Below are 19,053 nucleotides of genomic sequence, written 5' to 3' on the forward strand. Positions count from 1 at the left end.
TAACCATATGAAATTATTAAATTTCTTATTGTTAATCTCCATGCAAAGGGCTAACTCTGACCCTAAGAAATGAAAGCCACTTATCAGCACTTCCTTTGATGTATGGCCAAGGTAAAACCCAGTATTTTGCTTGCTTATTGTGCCAGACCCACTATCAGTTTAATGACAGCAATTCTCCATGGTTAGCATTCCTGGGAGTTCTAGGGGTGATTTACAGGGAGGCATTTGTCTTGAACCAAAATGAAAAGTCCTAATAATAGCCATAAAAAGCTGAGTAAATTCATAAGCTGCTTTAATTGCTGAAATTTACTCCCACTTCCCTGATAAGGGCATGAAGATTATGTCTACAGGCATCAGACTGACAATCTAGGAATAATCATTACTTACCAAGCAAAATCAAAGCATTTATCTTTTTAAGCTGCTCTGTACAAGCAGAAGCCTGAAAGCAGTCCCTTTGAGCTGCCTATTCAGCAATGACTAACTTTTCAGTCAGTTTAGAAGACACCTTCAATTTGGGATCCCTCCCACTAAATCAGACTTCCTCTTCAAGTGGTCAGATAGGCAGTCCTTAAAAACCGTGAAACTTTAAATCTGTTCTCCTCACCTCGTAAAACTTTTTTAAGGAGCCCACCAGGCACAGCTTCAGGCTATCCACAATCTCCTGATGAGGCATCTGGAATACCACTCGTGAATACCATTTTGTGAGAGTGCTGGGGAGAAGGCAGTGAGAGAGAGAGAAAGATGAATACATACTCACAGAGGAATGTCTACAGTCTGAATGTCAGTACACACAGGCTTCTCTATGCACCAAAACAACAAATACCTAGTAAATGTATTTATGTTACAGGTAAAAACACATGGTGACATAATATATATTATATACATATTTATATATGGTTTTATTATATGTTTTATATTTATATTTTACACATATAATATGTATTTTTATATGTCATACATAGAATATAAAAATATAGGCACAATTGTGGTCTTTGCAACAAAACTGCTTCCAACTGAAAAAATTTAACCACCTAGATATCCACCAACAGAGAACTAAACAGTGCTCCAGCAAACAATAAATTCCATGCAGCAGTTAAAAAGAATTGGCTGAGATTTATTTGTATTGATAGAAAATGTCTGCAATATACAATTTAAATACATAAAAAGAGTTGAGGAATAGTATAAATACACATTTATACATATATACACCACCTATATGTGTTCTATGCATATAAATGAGAATCTGAAAGTATATATACACATACATTAAACCTCTGGTGGTAGTTAATAAAAGATTTTCATGAGGAACTTTCACTTTCTAAATTTCTACAGGTATCTGTATGAACATGCCTTGTTTTTACAATGAGAACAAAAAAATCCCTCACTGCTGTGGGAGGGAACCCCACTAAGATACAGCCCCCATTCTGAAGATTATACCACAGCCAGGGAAATAAACTTACAGATCTGACAAATTTGGGAAACAGATTACATAAGCTAATAGAAAGATAAAGGAAAAAAGAGCTTAGCATACTTTTGTAAAGTATACTTTTCTATAACAAAAAATTCAAAAAGTATTTCCTAATTTTGTAGTAAGATTAGGCATCAAAATGAGGTAACCAAACAAAACGGCATTATGAGTAGTACTTACAGATTGATGCTCGCAACAAAGCCAACCACAGAGCGCATGCCTCGGCTAGGGTCATGGTAAACATCCATCCCAATCACCATTAATTGTTTCTGGGTTAGAAAACAAAAAACAAGCAATCCATCCCCCCATCTTTTTATTATCTGCCCCTCAAAAGCAAAACACGAAAATAAATTCTGGGAAAAGGAAAGACTGAAATCAACCTTTTTTTTTTTAAACACTAGGAAGAAGTCGGAAATCTAGAATAGAATCAGCAAACTTTTTCTGTAAAGAACTACACAGTAAATAACGCTGGGCTCTGTGAACCACACAGTCTCTGTAGGAACTATTCAATTCCATTTGTCATTAACAGCACAAGAGCAGCCATCGCTAGTCTGTAAAGAAATATGGCTGTATTCAAATAAAACTTCATTTAAGGACACTGAAAGTGGAATTTCATATAATTTTCATGTGTCAGGAAATATTAGTCTTATTTTTATTGGTTTCAAGTATTTGAAGTTATAAAAACCATACTCAGTACTTGGGCTCTACAAAATCAGGCCATGAACCATTTAGACTACTAAACATGGAGAATAGATAACTCTATAAGGAAAATAAGGAAAACAACTAGGTAGGAATCTCTGAAGAGCTAAATTGAATGAAGACACATCACTCACCAGAGGAATATCCACTCCCCAGAGCTCACCACCCAATTTACAATTAATCTGAAGTAAAATTTTCTGGGCCACACTCCGAAGCCTGGTTGGCTGACCAATGGTTCGGACATTGATGACCTATAACAAAAGGGTGTGGGGAAAGAAGACACTATCAGCCTGTCAGACAATGTAAAAGAAGCCTGACATACACACAACATTTAAGAAACCCCAGTTAGCAGATAATACACTTTGCACGACTAGTTCTAATTCTAGGATTTCCATGCAGGAATGCACAAGTGTGAGTGTGCACATTTGCACGCACACACACACCACAAACACAAATCAAAATAAAAGAACCACCAAAAAGCGAACTTTCAAAAGAATCTCATACAGAATAAAAAAAATTTTAAACCCACTTAGGAAAAACAGCTTTCCCCTTTTAGAGTGAAGCCTACACTCTTAGAACCCAATCATGTGAGACCGCCCAGCAGCTCAGGCACTTGAACCAGCCAAAGTAACTCATTTGGAAACATGAAGGCAGCATTTATAAAGAGCATCTGCTCTTAACCAGGTTACTCTAATAAGGGGAATGTTCCACTGGAAGGGTTACACATGATGGCTTCTAATAGTTACTTCAGTCTTTTTGAACACCTGAATCCCTCTTTTCAAAGACTCGAGGGAGGCTAGACTTTCCACCCATGCCTCCTGCCCAGCTCCCACTCACCTGTGAGGGCACAGGAGCCTGCACACAGCACAGCTTTTTAATAGCCCCATAGAGATCGTCACGTGTGCCCATGATGATGCAAACAACCATCTGTATCTTCCCCTTGAGGAGATAAAGTACATAAAAGTCAGGCTTTGGAATTCTCAGGGGATCCTGACAGGGTTCCAGCTGGGGGCAGTGTAAGAGCCTGCAAAGTCATCGTACCTTAAAGGTACCAGAAAAAAAGAGGGTAGATTGTTCCAACCCCAAATAGGTCCTTGAACCTTTGTTGGGTTCAGGGCTTCTTTGCACATGTACACAAAATATCTAGAGCCAGTCCTTACTACCTGACTTCATTCTGCCTAAAGTTGTCTAAAAAGGTAGGTTTGAACATTTGCAAGGGTTACCTAGTTGCTGCTTTCAATTCCCTATAATGCTTTCTACCACTCTCTTCAGTAAGCTAAGTACCTTATTAACATTCATGCCACAAAACTGAGATACCACAAGAAAGCATTCAGAGCCAAACACAAATAGACGAAGCTATTGCCAAATCCGTAAGTGGCTCTTCCTAATTCTATGGTTAGGAGAGAGAATGACATTGCCAGCAGTGTATCTCATATAAGCATCCCTGACCCATCTGTTTAAGAGATCCAACACTGGAAACAGGATCTTTCAAAGTCTGAATAAAGAAAAGTAGCACTTAAGTGAAATGAAGTGCCAATCCTTTATGCAGGAACAGCTATTAATAGTAAATTAATAATATATTATTCCAAATCAAGATTAGTGTTAGATTAAGACTTCTGTGAGAACACACATTCCAGCAATCACATCAAAGAACTTCCAAAGTCACACAGAACACACTGGGAGCCTATGGGCTGGACCTATCAAACACAAGGAGCTTTTAAGCCCCTAGGGTACTTACTAACAACTCTGGTTGTGGGTTTAATAATTTTAAATTTTATTTTTTTAAAGATTTTATTTATTTATTCATAAGAGACACACACACACATATAGAGGCAGAGACATAGGCAGAGGGAGAAGCAGGCTCCATGCAGGGAGCCCTATGTGGGACTCAATCCCAGGACTCCAGGATCATGCCCTAAGCCAAAGGCAGACGCTCAACCACTGAGCCACCCAGACATCCCTTTGTTTTTATTTTTTAAGTAGGCTCCATGCCCAGTGTGGGGCCTGAACTCACAACCTTGAAATCAAGGGTCATATGCTCTACCAATTGAATCAGCCAGGTGCCCCCTGCCCTGCTTTTTAAAATTAACATCTAAACATAAGGAAGGGCACATACACACAAATCCAGATTTTTTGCTTCTACTGAAAAATAAATAAATTAAAAATCAACTTGATAATGGTGTGCTTTCATCTGCAGTCCTGTGGTTTACTCTCTTTAGTTCACTAGGTCCCCTCCTAGCCCACTTCAGTTGTTTGTGTTATTCAACTGATTCCCGCAGACATCTGAGTCTATGACCCCTAACAAATAATAAAGCAGTACACCCTAAAGACAACAGAGACAAGACCAATATGAATTAAGTTTGGTAAATGTGATGAATGAGCCTCATATCCATGCTGCAGGAAAACTGATGGCAGTACACTCTCCTAAAAGAACATGGCAAGTGGGGAGATGGGGGCACTGATGTACTACACTGCGTTATTCTTTTGAAAGCACTGCATACTTACCTGGCAGGGGAGATACCATGATCACGAAAGCACTGCAAAATTATCAATGATCAGGCCCAGGGAGAGGCCATGGCAGACTACAAGCCCGGGAAACCAGGAGGAAATTACAAAGAGAGACAGAACACGAGGGTGGTGCTATGGGTGATAACCCAGAGTCAAGGATCAGAGAGATCCTAAGATCTCACTCTAGTACTCATCCCACAAGAATGGATCCTTCAAGTCAAAGGACTAATTACTTCCAAAAACTTTTCCTCTGCTTTTGTTCCTTCCTGAAGCTTCTTTCTCTGTTTTGCACACAGGTAAGAACTACAGGCCTGAACTACTGAGTCATGAGTCCCATGACCTGCTTAGCTCCAGGGGTCCTGATCAGCTGTCAGGACTGGGCTGATGGGCCAGGTGCCAAGTTCATCACCAGCACAATTCAAATCTTAAGCCAGACCAGACTGTGACAGCTCAGTACTGAATCGTGCAAAATGGCACCAGGCCCAGAAAGTTGCTTTCTGAGCACAACATGTTCTATATAGATAACAACTAAAGTCAAGTCAGCTACTCTCTCTGTCAATTACATGAAAAAACACCAGAGTGAGTGAGGCTGCAAGCAAAGAATGAGAGAAGCAGAACAAATCAAAGGGCATAAGGACTACTTATATTTAGTTCAATATTTAATGTGTACGTAAGACACAGGTTTCTGGGGCATCATAAGCATGCTGATAACCAAGATAATTTAAAATCAAGTATTCAAGTATTTTAAAACATTTTAAAATATACTCAAATTAATATATTACCTCAACTCCTAGCATGGACTGAATGGTTCTGACGTAGGTCTCTATTCGATCATCCTTTAGTTCAACCCAGGCTGGTGGGCTCATGCGCATACCAATGGGGCCAGCTATCTTCTCTAACATGTTAACCAGTTCTCTGGCCTGATCCATTGCTCTCTTTGGGTAAAACAGTGCCCAGAAATGCATGGGGACCTAGGAATAACCACAAGCTATTTTTAGCACTTCCCACAGCTTAGACACTCCAAAACCAAACCCAGGAGGTATTATTGTAGAGAATAAATTGCTTTTAGCTTTGAGTCCTTTCTGATTTAATTCTTGTAGCTAACACAGATGTATGTGATAAGTAAACTGGGGAATACTCTCACAGTGGAATACTATGCAGCAATGAGAATGAAAGACCTACAACCATACCTAAAAATATGGATGAAACCCACCAATGCAAGGCTGAAAAAATGAAGCCAGACATAATAGAATATATGCCATATGGTTTCATGTATAAATCAAGTACAAAAAACAAAAGAATCTATCCTGTTAAAATGAGGAGACCGATTAGTTACTCTTGCGGTTTTTAAAGGTGAGAGGTAGATAGTAAGGAGGAGCAGGAGGGATGGCTTATGGGGCATTGGTAAAGTTATCTTTTTTACTTTTTATTTTTATTTTTTTTTAAAGTTGTCTTTTTTTTTTTTTTAAGAGTTTTTATTTATTCATAGAGACACACAGAGAGACAGAGAGAGAGAGGCAGAGACACAGGCGGAGGGAGAAGCAGGCTCCACGCAGAGAGCCTGACGTGGGACTCGATCCAGGGTCTCCAGGATCACGCCCTGGGCTGCAGGCGGCGCTAAACCGCTGAGCTACCGGGGCTGCCCAAAGTTATCTTTTTTAACCCTTGATTGGATTCCACAGGTTTATAAACCTTTGAAAATTCTTTTAAGTATACTTTTTCTTTAAACATATTTCAATAAAAAGTTTGAGAAACAGATGTGTGTACTTTATGCATGGCCAAAAAGACCAGGTTAGCCAAAAACATTTAAAAATAATTATTATTATTTTTTAATTATTTATTTATTTATGATAGTCACAGAGAGAGAGAGAGAGAGAGGCAGAGACACAGGCAGAGGGAGAAGCAGGCTCTATGCACCGGGAGCCCGACGTGGGATTCGATCCCGGGTCTCCAGGATCGCGCCCTGGGCCAAAGGCAGGCGCTAAACCGCTGCGCCACCCAGGGATCCCTAAAAATAATTATATATCATTCTGTTCTTTAGTTCCCTGGGTGGGGGTACTATTTAAATTATACGTCATGGATAAAAACATCTTCCAGGAACACCCAGGGAAAAGCGGGGGAAGATAAAGGAAGATAAAAGGGAGATTGGGTAATAGGTTGGCACTATATGAATTATCATAGCAATCTATTTCCTTTTCCTAAGTCTATGGCCAACCAAAGTTCTTTCCTCTAAAAACTCATCAGCTTGCTCTATTTAAAGGAACCCTGTTTAGTAGATAATTCAGGATGGGAATTCAGTTGGTACTCTCAAAAAGAAGATACGGAGTCATTCCTACACCCTAATTTCCATACTTATTGGAATACTGGTCCTCTCTTCACCACTTCAAATGTCACTTACAGTCAAGATGGAAAGGTCTCTGGTTACTTCCTTAATCCAGTTTAGTTCCTGAGATGTGATAAATGAAGTATTTCTTAAGTTAATTCTTTCCATTGGCAGAACACGTCCTTCAATCTAAATAGAAAACAAAGTTACACCTGACATGAGCCATCTACAAACACAATTTAGGAAAGAACAATGATACTGTCCTGTCTTGGGTCTGGTCAACTCCACTATGTAAACCTGTCCCTGTTATAACTTCTAAGAATGGCACAAAATGAAACTCCTAGCTGTGAGTCCAGGCCAATAAAACTCTGGACAAATATAGGTAAAATTTTTATAGGCATGGCTCTTTAATTACTGAAGCTTCCAACATGGTCTCCCAAGGAAGGGATTAGAAAGCATTGCTTCTTTAGAAGTAGAGAATGTCTGTAAAACAACTATAATTTCAAGATAAATAGGAAAATAATATTTTAAGGGACCAATTGAAAGTAAAAAATTAAAAGTAAAATTTCTTAAGAAGGCTGAACATAAACTATACCTTAAAAAGAAAAACCAGGAAATCCCTAGGTGGCTTAGAGGTTTAGTGCCTGCCTTCCACCCAGGATGTGATCCTGGAGACCTGGGATCGAGTCCCACGTCGGGCTCCGTGCATGGAGCCTGCTTCTCCTTCTGCCTGTGTCTGTGCCTCTCTCTCTGTGTGTCTCTCATGAATAAATAAAATCTTAAAAAAAAGAAAGAAAGAAAGAAAAACCAGAAAGAGAAGGCATAAATATAACAGAAGAAAAAATTAAAGTTAGGAATAAGTCACTCAAATCTAAATATGCAAAAATAGGAAGATAGTAAAGTCGATGATATAACAACATGATGGACTATTTTGCAATCATTAAAACCACTTTTTTTTTTAAGATTTTATTTATTTATTCATGAGAGACACACAGAGAGAGGCAGGAGATAGGCAAAGGGAGAAGCAGGTTCCATGCAGGAACCTGATGTGGGACTTGATCCCGGGACTACGGGATCATGCCCTGAGCCAAAAGCAGACGCTCAACACTAAGCCACCCAGGTGTCCCTTAAAACCACCTTCTAACTACACATAATATGATCCCGTTTTTACAAAAAATAAATAGTAATGTACCTATCATAAAAACTGAATGAGTCTATACTTAGTAGTGATTATTTCTGGAGATGTGCAATTATAGAGGATTTTTACCTTCTATGATCTCTACCATTTGCTTATTAAAAAATAACACTGTGGCACTGGCTGGCTCAATCAGTTAAGCATCCAACGCTTGATTTTGGCTCAGGTCATGATCTTAGGGTTGTGACATCAAGCCCCACGTCAGGTTCAGTGCTCAGCGGGCAGTCTACTTGAGATTTTCTCCCTCCCTTCTGCCCCTCCCCTCACTTTTGCACAGGCACACATGCTAGCTCGCTCTCTCCCTCATTCTCTTAAATAAATAAATCTTCAAAAAAAAAAAAAAACTTATATAACCCAAAAAATTTTAATGAGCTTATAAACATAAATAACAATGCCCACATTAGCAATAGTGTAAGGAATCCAACTCATGATATGAAGTAAAAAATTTTTGAGCCTTTCTAGAAGGCAATGGACCAATAAAAGTACTAAAAATATAAATGTCCCCTGCTCTAAAAATTCCACTTCCATAAATCTGACTATGAAAATAAACATTACAAAGACCTAGTTAACAAGGCTGTTCACTGAATAACTATTTCTAATAAAAAAATACTAAATTCAATTTTTAATGTGAAGGAATAGAAAAATGTTAATAAACTATCTGGATAGAAGCCATTAAAATATTATGAAAGATATTAAATGAGATGGAAAACCATTCTAAATATATTGAGGGGGAAAAAGGAAACCATATGAACACATGCTGTGTGACTATGCATAAGCATGCAAGCATGCACATCTACACACACACACACACAAATCTACTGAAGAGTACGTACAAAAATGTTAACAGTGGTTGTTTTGAAATAGATGAACTTTCTTTTCTTCTTTGGCTTATGTTTTCTACATTTTCAAGTTAACATTTAGTAACACAAACACATGTTTAAAGTATAACATTAAATGAATGCAAACCCATATACGATATAATCACAGCCTTGTAAGAAAAAGATTTATTTTTAAAGGAAAAATGTGTGGGGAAATGAAATACATTGAAATATTTTTCATATATATCTAAAATAAATCACTAAGATATCATCTTTGGATCATTAAATTACTATATTTTTATTTCTTTGGGGGTTTTTTTGTTTGTTTTTACTTTTTATTTATTCATGAGAGATAGAGAAAGGCAGAGACATAGGCAGAGGGAGAAGCAGGCTCCTTATCCCTGTAGGGAGCCTGATGTGGGACTCAATCACAGGACCCCAGGATGACGATCTGGGCTAAAGGCAGACACTCAACCAGTGAACCACCCAGGTGCCCCTCTTTCTTTGCTTTTTTGTAAGGTTTCAACATTTTCCTTATTAACTATCCATTATTTTTATTGAAAAAAAGTTAACAAGGAGTCAATTCAGAGTGCAAGGAACTAGAGAAAAGATAGAATTATTTTAGTATAACCTCAAAAGAAAGGTGAAAAGTAGTGATAGCTAATGTTTACTGAGCACTTGCTATGTCACGTATTATGCTAAAGATGCTACCATTTAAATTCTTATCACTCAACTATTATCCTCATTTTACAGATAAACTAAAAGATGCTAAGCAATTTGCTCAAAGTAACTAAGATGGTAACTGGCTGAGCTGAGATTCAAAGCCAATAAGTGGACACCAGAGGCAAAGGACTCCACCACCATCTCATACTGCCTCTGCCCCATGGGTTACACCACACAAAATACAACCTAGCAGACTCAGACAAAATGAAGGCAGAAAGGGCCACAGGAAAATTAGATGGTGTAAGTCTGATACTCTATGCCTACAGAAAGAATGACAGTAGTGTATTCAAAGAATCACTAGTTATTGGGAAAGAAAAATACCAAACATACAAAACCTTAGAAAGTAGTTATTTATTTATTTATTTATTTTTAAATTTTTATTTTTATTTATGATAGTCACACACACACACAGAGAGAGAGAGAGGCAGAGACATAGGCAGAGGGAGAAACAGGCTCCATGCACCGGGAGCCCGACGTGGGATTTGATCCCGGGTCTCCAGGATCACGCCCTGGGCCAAAGGCAGGCGCTAAACCGCTGCGCCACCCAGGGATCCCCTAGAAATTATTTAGATTGGAAAACTGAACATGAGGTAAAAGTTTTAAAAAGATTTATTTATATATTTTTTTAGGTGGTCAGGAGAGTGCATGTGAGTATCAGGACAGGCAGAAGGAGAGGAGGAATGTCAAGCAGAATTCCATGAGAAAAGAAAGAAAAGAAAGAAAAGAAAAAAAGAAAAGAAAAGAAAAGAAAAGAAAAGAAAAGAAAAGAAAAGAAAAGAAAAGAAAAGAATAAATAAACAAACAAACAAATATTCCCAATGAGTGCAGAGCTCAACAGTGCAACTTGACTTCACAACCCTGAGATCATGACCTGAGCCAAAATCAAGAGTCAGATGCTTAACCAACTGAGGCACCCAAGCACCCCAATAATGAGGTAAATTTTAAGTCGATATTCCTTCTGCTATTTGATTGAAAATTAACAGCTCATATCCCTGCAAAATACAGAAGAAAAATCTTTAAGAGATACTAATCAATTAGGAGAAGGAAACTTAAATATTATGACTAGGGCCTCCTCACCCCCAAAAAAGTATAAAAATAGAGCAAAACTCCAAAATAAAGACAAGACAGGAAGCTATCACCTACTTTCACTAAGCTCTGAAAATAGCTGGTCACCACGGTTTCCTACTTGGCTACATCCAGTTTACCTTATGTACATCCTTCTGCAGATAGAGTCCCCAGCGTGCCAGTTCATTGCTGGCTGTCTCATTCTTTGAAATTCTCTGCAGCAAGCATTCCAAAGCATTATGGTGCTGTTTGGGGCTCAGGTTAATCTGCTGGGTCAAATCCTAAATAGATTTAAAATGGAGATAATAAAAGTATTAGTATCTCCAATATGAAGTTAAACCCCAATATAACTAAAACATTTCCAAAAGAAAACCTCTTTTCCACTGAAATCTGTAGACATTTTCAAATACCTCCAAAGATTTTAATAAACATGACTCAGGAATGTGAAACATAAGCTTAAAAATTTAATCATAAAAGAATTGAAATGTTGTTTTTTTCTCCCACATGACAGCTAAATCTTATCTCTTTCTTAAAACTATGTTCTGAATTTAAAATTCCCAAGAAATTCGGGGGCACCTGGGTGGCACAGTTAGTTAAGTGTCTCCCTTTGGCTCAGGTCCTGATCCCACCTGGTCCTGGGATCCAGCCCCACATGGGGCTCCCCTGCTCAACAGGGTGTCTGCTTCTCCCTCTCCCTCTGCCTCTCACTCTCTCTCAAATAAATAAATCAAAACTTTTATTTAAAAAAAATTTATTTATTCACGAGACACACAGGCAAAGAGAGGAGAAGTAGGCCCCATGCAGGGAGCCTGATGTGGGACTCCATCCTGGGACTCTGGGATCACGCCCTGAGCCAAAAGGCTGTCGCTCAACCACTGAGCCACCCAGGTGTCCCTCTAATTTTTTTTAAGCTTTTTATTTATTTCTTCATGAGAGACACATAGTGAGAGAGGCAGAGACATAAGCAGAGGGAGAAGCAGGTTTCCTGTAGGGAGCCTGATGTGGGACTTGATCCCAGGGATCACGACCTGAGCCAAAGATAGACACTCAACCACTGAGCCACCCAGGTGCCCCAATAAATAAAAACTTAAAAAAACAAACAAACAAAGTCTATGAAACAGGAGAAAAGGGAGCTTGATTACACCAATTTATTATTTGGAAAAAATAGGGGGAAAAATGTCCTGTACTAGGCACAGAGCCAAACATAACAGAATGGAAAACCACATCCACTCTTCTATTTCATGTCCTACTACTACTGTATCTAATGTTATCATAAGACTCTTTTCTGTCCAGTGCTTGGTCCATAATATATGCTTTTTAATGTTATTATTAAATGAATACTTAAATGTGTATATGAAGATTCTGAATCACATATGTGAGTTCTTTATTCTTCTGGGACTACAGAACTATACAGTTGTTGTTCCCTGTGAGGCAGTCATTACCGCCAGTCTACGGGGCTGTACAGATAGCCCTGTGATCATAAAGTCATTAGGTGATTGAGTGTTGTAAGGAAGGAGCCTTGACCTACATGTTAAATGGAAAAGGGACGAAGGTAAACATGAAAGAAATCTCTTACAGGAATGCTAAGCTTCACTTCAGGCTCTTTATGATGTTCTGAAAATAGTCTGTGGCAGCGGAGACAGGCATGGGTCCAAGGGTAACAGACATGCTCTAGGAGAGTGAGGAAGCACAGAAGCTCAAGTGTGGAAAGCCCCAAGCGCTGCAGACAGAGTGGAGGTGAAGGGCTCCGGCTCCAGATTTGTGCTGCTGCCCACGTCTGTGCTTCTCAGCTATTTCCTAATGGGGACCAAGCCCAACATCTCCTGGACACTCCACACCCCATGAGATAAACTTCTATCCTTTTACCTCAGTCTCTGACTTATTGATTACTTTTTTGCTACATTATCTCCTCACCCCTTTAAATAGACTGAAGGCTTGTAAGAATGCTAGAAAAACTCAAGGCTCTCAAAGAACCTCACTTATGATCATATGACCAGTTTATAATCATCTATCTGACTGATAGGGGTGAAGACAATTACTTGTTTCCTTTTCCCTTATAATTCAGTCACTCTAGTGTGCTGACAGTCTTCCAAAGGGAGGCTCTGATCAGCTTCTTCACAGTGAATGGGAAAGGACACAGGGCATGTTTTAGAGAGAACTGGAGCCTGGAAGAACAGACCTGCCCAGGTGATAACACAAGCCTGCCCAGGTCTAGCTCAAGCTGTTAGCGAAAAAAGGCCTTCCATTCAACACAGGCATTTCTCACCTTCATGGCTCTGAAGTCCTTCTTCATCTTCTCGGGGATTCCAGTCATGAATGAAAGCTCAGGCAGCAGCAGGATTTCACCTTTTAGCAGCTTTGAAGAGAGAACGGGGAGGAAAAATAAGGCACCAAAGATGGTCTTGTTCTCCTGACCTGAGAAAACATGCCATGCCCAGGGCTGGGCCTGCGGGAACATAATTGGTACACTAGGGAACATAAAACCTCAGAAAAGGTGGCAGTGAAATACTGCAAGTATTTTAACCTTTTCCACTCAGTCACAATATTATAAGCTTGTTATATTAAGTAAAAGGAAAATGTTGAAATGGTCAAAAAAAAAAAGGGGAAAAACTAGGAAAAAAAATAACTGTCCCTCTTAGACCTCCAGACAAGCTAAGGCCTCCAGATCTTATCTTAGCTGGGTGATTTTCAGCCATACTCATTTAAGACAGAAGAGTTGTTATCAAGGCACTTTCCCCTGGATCCTGGCCCGGTTAAATGTCTCTCTTCCCTAACGGATCTAGTGTTTTAATCTTAGCAGAAAATAATTCTCTTTATTCCTTAACCTGACTTGCTCATATGGATACTTAGCTCCTCATTATGGGGATTTCAAAAGCAAATCCTGGGGATCCCTGGGTGGCTCAGCGGTTCAACGCCTGCCTTTAGCCCAGGTCATGATCCTGGAGACCTGGGATTGAGTCCCAGGTCGGGCTCCCTGCATGGAGCCTGCTTCTCCCTCTGGCTGTGTCTCTGCCCCTCTCTCTCTCTCTATCATGAATAAATAAATAAAATCTAAAAAAAACAAAAAACAAAAAAAACCCCAAATCCTACCATGTTAAGTGGCACTTCTGGCTAGAGACAATCCTGCACAGTTTTCCCCAACCACACTGTAACTCTGCTTCATGGCTCCCAGCACCACAGATGAAGAACTTAAACTACAAGTACAAATCTAATTACCCCTCCCCCCGCCAACTCACCATCCCTTGGTTCTGTCTCTCGCTGGGCCTGTGGATCAGCAGTGGTTGGTCCTCTTCCTTAATTGTGATTCCATAGTTTTTGCTAGACCAGGACAGAGGCAGAAGCAGGAAAGCATTTCAGAAACAGCATCACTAAATGGAGGAGAAATCATCTAACAGTCCAGAAAAAAATTTGCTTAAAACCACAACAGGTTGGGGGCGCTTGGGTGGCTCCGTTAAGCATCCAACTCTTGATTTCAGCTCAGGTCATGATCTCAGGGTTGTGAGATCGAGCACCAAATCAGGCTCCACAAAGTCTGCTTGGGATTCTCTCTCTGCCCCTCCCTGTGCTCCTCTGTACTCCCTTCACCCTCAAATAAATCAATCTTAAAAAACTGCATCAGGTTGAAAGGCTTGGGCAACTGAAAAGGCAAAATGATAGTCAAGTGATTAGGGATTTGAACTTAATCTCTCCAACCAGACTTCTACTTAAATCAACAAAAGAAATATAATTCAAAACCTTGGTATTAATTTATAAAGTAATTTCCAAAATTACTAAATGAAACTTTAAGTCCAATCCCACAAACAAGTTCATTCAATCTTGGGAGCATTACCAATTTATCGTAAAAGTGTCCCACTGTAGGCTACAATGGAACTCAACATTCTGCTAGAGAATGGCAGACTACATCCCACACCCACCCGAAGGCCCAAGCCCAGTCTCTACTTTCCACCTGTAGTATTCCAAAAATGTGATCTCCTTTCCATCAGACATTGTGAAGCTATCTTTTGGTGTCTTATTCCAGTCCACATCATCAATACGATAGGTACGATTGTTGTATCTGGTTATAACAATATTGCCAACCAAAAGCTTAGTGCACTCATCCTGAAAGTTTTCTTTGTTCTGCTGATAAATGGCATGCCTTTGGAAAGAAACAAGAGACTTCTGAATCATATTTGTATTCACAGAGCACAATGAAAAGGATGGAGGATGCAAATAAGTACTTCAGGGGTATGATCACAGCCATATAGCAACAAAAGGCTCCAGTTGTCTCTTTTGAGAGACATGACTCATCTCTTTTTGACATTACCAAAATATCCAAAATTAATAAAAAATAGTGAAAAGAGGGGTGCCTGGGTCAGTTAAGTGTCTGCCTTTGGCTCAAGTGAGGATCTCAGGGTCCTGGGAGGAGCCCTGCATCAGGCTTCCTGCTGAGTGGAGAGTCTGCTTCTCCCTCTCCATCTCTCTCCTCACATCCCTGCTCGTGCTCGCTCACATGTGCTCTCTAATAAATAAAATCTTTAAAAACAAAATAGTGAAGAGATAAAAGTCAAACTAAAAACAACTACAAATTAACATTCACAGTTTGCCTTTGAATAAAGTATTTTAATCATCAAAATAATTATTTTGTATCATCATCATTAGGATAGTCTACAGAAGGACAACAAAACATTTTTTAAACTATATTTGCCCTTTTTGGCTAACGGAAATACCTATTACAAATCCCTATTATTAGACAGTCCTGGTGAAGATGCTAAAGATGCAGATGAACAGATTCACTATAGTTAAATGTACCCTCGCCGTAACCTCTAAACAGTGTCGTGAATAAGCCGACAGGAAATTCACAAGAACTGTGTCTGAATATGCCTAGGGAGTCAAGGAACATTAACATAAGAAGCTGATGCTTGAAGGAGCAGTCTGCCAAGCAGAAACACTGGGGCAGAGGAATGAGTGACACTCCAGGCAGAGGCAGCAATATGCAGGAGATGAGCAGCAATCTGGGGATGGGGAGGGCAAGGACGTTGAAGAAGGATAGAAGATGGTGTAAGTACAGGCCAAAGACAGGCAGGGACCAAATCTGAACGTCCTCCTAAGTCAAGGAACAGAGTTTGGACTTTCTTCTGTGGGTCAGGGTCACCCAGGGTATATTCTTCAAAAACACTGGTCCCTTGATAGGTTGTGAGGAGGTGTGAAAAAGGTTCCACAATCAAAAAAGTGGAGTCCACTCTGCATATTTTAAAGCTTGTTTAGAGACTCACAACGTACATATGCACCTCAGGCTGCTAAAGAAACATATTTACCTCTGATGTATTTAACCACAGATTCCTCCGACCCTTTACTTCTAACCTCACTGAACAAACATTTATGGCCCTTCTGGGTAATTATAGTATCCTACAGAACTCGCCCTAAGAAAGATTAAGTAAGTGATGAAAAACCATCAGAGACTTTAAGCAGTTCAACCCTGACGACAGACCCTGAAGCCAATCCCTGAGTTCAAATCTTGTGTCTTCCACTTACTAGCCTGTGAAACTCTGAGAGAGCTACTGCTCTTTGTGCCTTGGTTTCCTCATGTGAAAGTGGGGTCAGTGAAAGCACCTAACTCACAGTGTTGAGAGAATGCAATGACTGTATAGACCCGAAACAGTGAGAACTGTACCCCTCGTACAGAGAACAGAACTGTATGTTTGCAAATATCATCTCCATCATGATCATCAGTACCTGATACATGCCAGATGCAGTGTGTGTGTGTGTGTGTGTGTGTGTGAGAGAGAGAGAGAGAGAGAGAGAGAGAGCGCTTATTCTGTCTGCCAGATTAAATACAGAGGAGAAATGGCTATAAAGATAAATTCACTACAGGAATACCTGGAGAGCTTAGTCAGGTAAGCCTCTGATTGATTTTAACTTAGGTCATGATTTCAGGGTCATGAAATCAAGCCTGACGCCAGGCTCTGCGCTGAGCATGGAGACTGCTCAAGACTCTGTCTCCCTCTGCAACCCTCCAACTTGTGTGTGCACTCTCTCCCCCCAAAAAAGTAGGTTAACTATATATGTAGTTGTGGAAGTCAAAAGAAACCACTACTATAGAATCCATATCCAAACACTTTTTAACTTGTAATTTATTTTCAGAACTCATAATGCTAGTTTTTAATATTCTCTTACCTAATTCCTTTCCCCTGATCACTGTCTTTTCCATCAGAAAATGTAGGAAGACATGGAGGAAGAAGGCACAATCAAGAAAAAGCTAAAAAGGGATGAGGAATGCAGGAGATAAACAATATAGACCTGAATCCTGTCATTCCAACATTCAACATTGAAAAGTAGATAGAAAAAAAAAAAAAAGTAGATAGAAATCAATGATTTTTAACTACATCTATTTCACTTTGATTTCTAAATGCTGGGATTAAAATAAAAAAAATTTTTTTTAATCACACTGAGGACAGCCCGGGTGGCTCAGCAGTTTAGCGCCGCCTTCAGCCCAGGGCATGATCCTGGAGACCCGGGATTGGGTCCCACATCGGGCTCCCTGCATGCAGCCTGCTTCTCCCTCTGTCTCTGCCTGTGTCTCTCATGAATAAATAAATAAAATCTTTAAAAAAAAAAAATCATATGATAGATACCCTCCCCTTTTTTTTTCAGCCTGGCTTGTTTTCAGTGTGATTTTTTTTTTTTAAGATTTTATTTATTCATGAGACACACACAAAAAGAGGAAGGCAGACACACAGGCAGAGGGAGAAGCAGGCTCCATGCAGGGTGCCCAACCTGGGACTCAATCCCGGGACTCCAGGATCATGCCCTAGGCCAAAAGGCAGGTGCTAAACCGCTGAGCCACCCAGGGATCCCCTATCATATGATTCTAAATATAGAAAATTCTAAATGATGCACGCTAATCTCTAGTGACAGAAAGCAGACCAGTGTGTGCTGCCTATGGTGGACAAAGGAGAACAAAGGTAGAAAGAGATCTGAAAGAGACATAAGTAAATTTTGAGTGGCAATGGATATGCTCATTATCTTCACTGTGATGTTATGTTGGTATATAAATAAGTTAAAACTCATCAAATTGGGGGTGCCTGGGTGGCTCAGTGGGTTAAGCGTCTGCCTTTATGCAGGTCGTGATTCTAGGGTTCTAAGATCAAGCCCCACATCAGGCTCCCTGCTCAGTGGGGAGCCTGCTTCTCCTGCTCCCTGCTCTTATACTCTTTCAGATAAATAAATAAAATCCAAACAAAAACCTCATCAAATTGTATACTTTAAAAATATGAGATTTATCATGTCAATTGTGCCTTACTAAATCTGAAAAAAGAAATTAATGGAATAGAAGACCCCGATGAGAGTAAAATACAAATTAGGACTGAGTGCCAATAATGGTGCCAATAATTACCAGTGACATTTCAAGTTAGTGGGGAAAAAAATGGATAAGAACCAGGGCACCCTGGGCAGCCCGGGTGGCTCAGCGGTTTTAGCGCCGCCCTCAGCCCAGGGCCTGATCCTGGAATCCCGGGATCGAGTCACAGGTCGGGCTCTCTGCATGAAGCCTGCTTCTCCCTCTGCCTGTGTCTCTGCCTCTCTCTGTCTCTCTCACGAATAAATAAAATCTTTAAAAAAAAAAAAAAGAAAAGAAAAGAAAGGAACCAGGGCACCCAGATATTGCAGTTAGTTAAGTGACCCAACTGTTTGTTTCAGCTCAGGTTGTGATCTCAGAGTCATGGGATCAAGCCCTGGGTCAGGCTCTATGCTCAGCCTAGTCTCCTTAAGATTCTCCCTCTCTCTCTCTGTCCCTCCCCCTCTCAATACATCTTTGAAGAAATACATGTTTAAAAACACAGATAAAAATTTTGGTAACCATTAAAAAAATAATCAATAGTAACATGTAATATATATATATCATTTAATAAGAAATTTTATTAATATGTTTTAATATCATAGGGTCAATCCCCCTTTGTATAGTTTTTTTTTCTTTTCTAGACTTTTCCTCAATATTCTTGATTTTTTTTTTCTTTTTTTTTTCTTTAAATATTTTATTTATTTATTCATGAGAGACACAGAGAGAGAGGCAGAAACATAGGCAGAGGGAAAAGCAGGCCCATGCAGGAAGCCTGATGTGGGACTCAATCCCAGGACTCCAGGATCATGCCCTGAGCCAAAGGCAGACACTCAACCACTGAGCCACCCAGGAGTCCCGATTGGCTATTTTTTTCATATCAACTTTAGAATTAGTCTAGTCTCGGGGAAGCAACCTATATGTAGATGGATGGATACAGAT

The 19,053-nt window shown here is 39.8% G+C and overlaps 1 protein-coding gene across 5 annotated transcripts in view; it reads right to left on the reverse strand.

Moving 5' to 3' along the window:
* The window catches only part of PIWIL2 (piwi like RNA-mediated gene silencing 2), a 76,549-nt gene that overhangs the window by 39,473 nt on the left and 18,023 nt on the right, over positions 1–19,053 (reverse strand). For 4 of the 5 annotated variants that reach the window (XM_038573859.1, XM_038573857.1, XM_038573861.1 and 1 more), the window contains exons 11-20: positions 14,746–14,934; positions 14,036–14,117; positions 13,066–13,155; positions 10,940–11,080; positions 7,074–7,187; positions 5,458–5,646; positions 3,005–3,106; positions 2,302–2,418; positions 1,649–1,737; positions 605–710 (exon numbers count right to left, since the gene is read on the reverse strand). In XM_038573859.1, coding sequence (XP_038429787.1) covers positions 605–710; positions 1,649–1,737; positions 2,302–2,418; positions 3,005–3,106; positions 5,458–5,646; positions 7,074–7,187; positions 10,940–11,080; positions 13,066–13,155; positions 14,036–14,117; positions 14,746–14,934 — 1,219 coding nt within the window. The remainder of the gene's footprint in view (positions 1–604; positions 711–1,648; positions 1,738–2,301; positions 2,419–3,004; positions 3,107–5,457; positions 5,647–7,073; positions 7,188–10,939; positions 11,081–13,065; positions 13,156–14,035; positions 14,118–14,745; positions 14,935–19,053) is intronic. The other variant, XM_038573858.1, reaches the window with a different exon arrangement.

The sequence above is a fragment of the Canis lupus genome, chromosome 25 (genome assembly GCF_011100685.1).
Source record: "Canis lupus familiaris isolate Mischka breed German Shepherd chromosome 25, alternate assembly UU_Cfam_GSD_1.0, whole genome shotgun sequence".
NCBI lineage: Eukaryota > Metazoa > Chordata > Mammalia > Carnivora > Canidae > Canis > Canis lupus.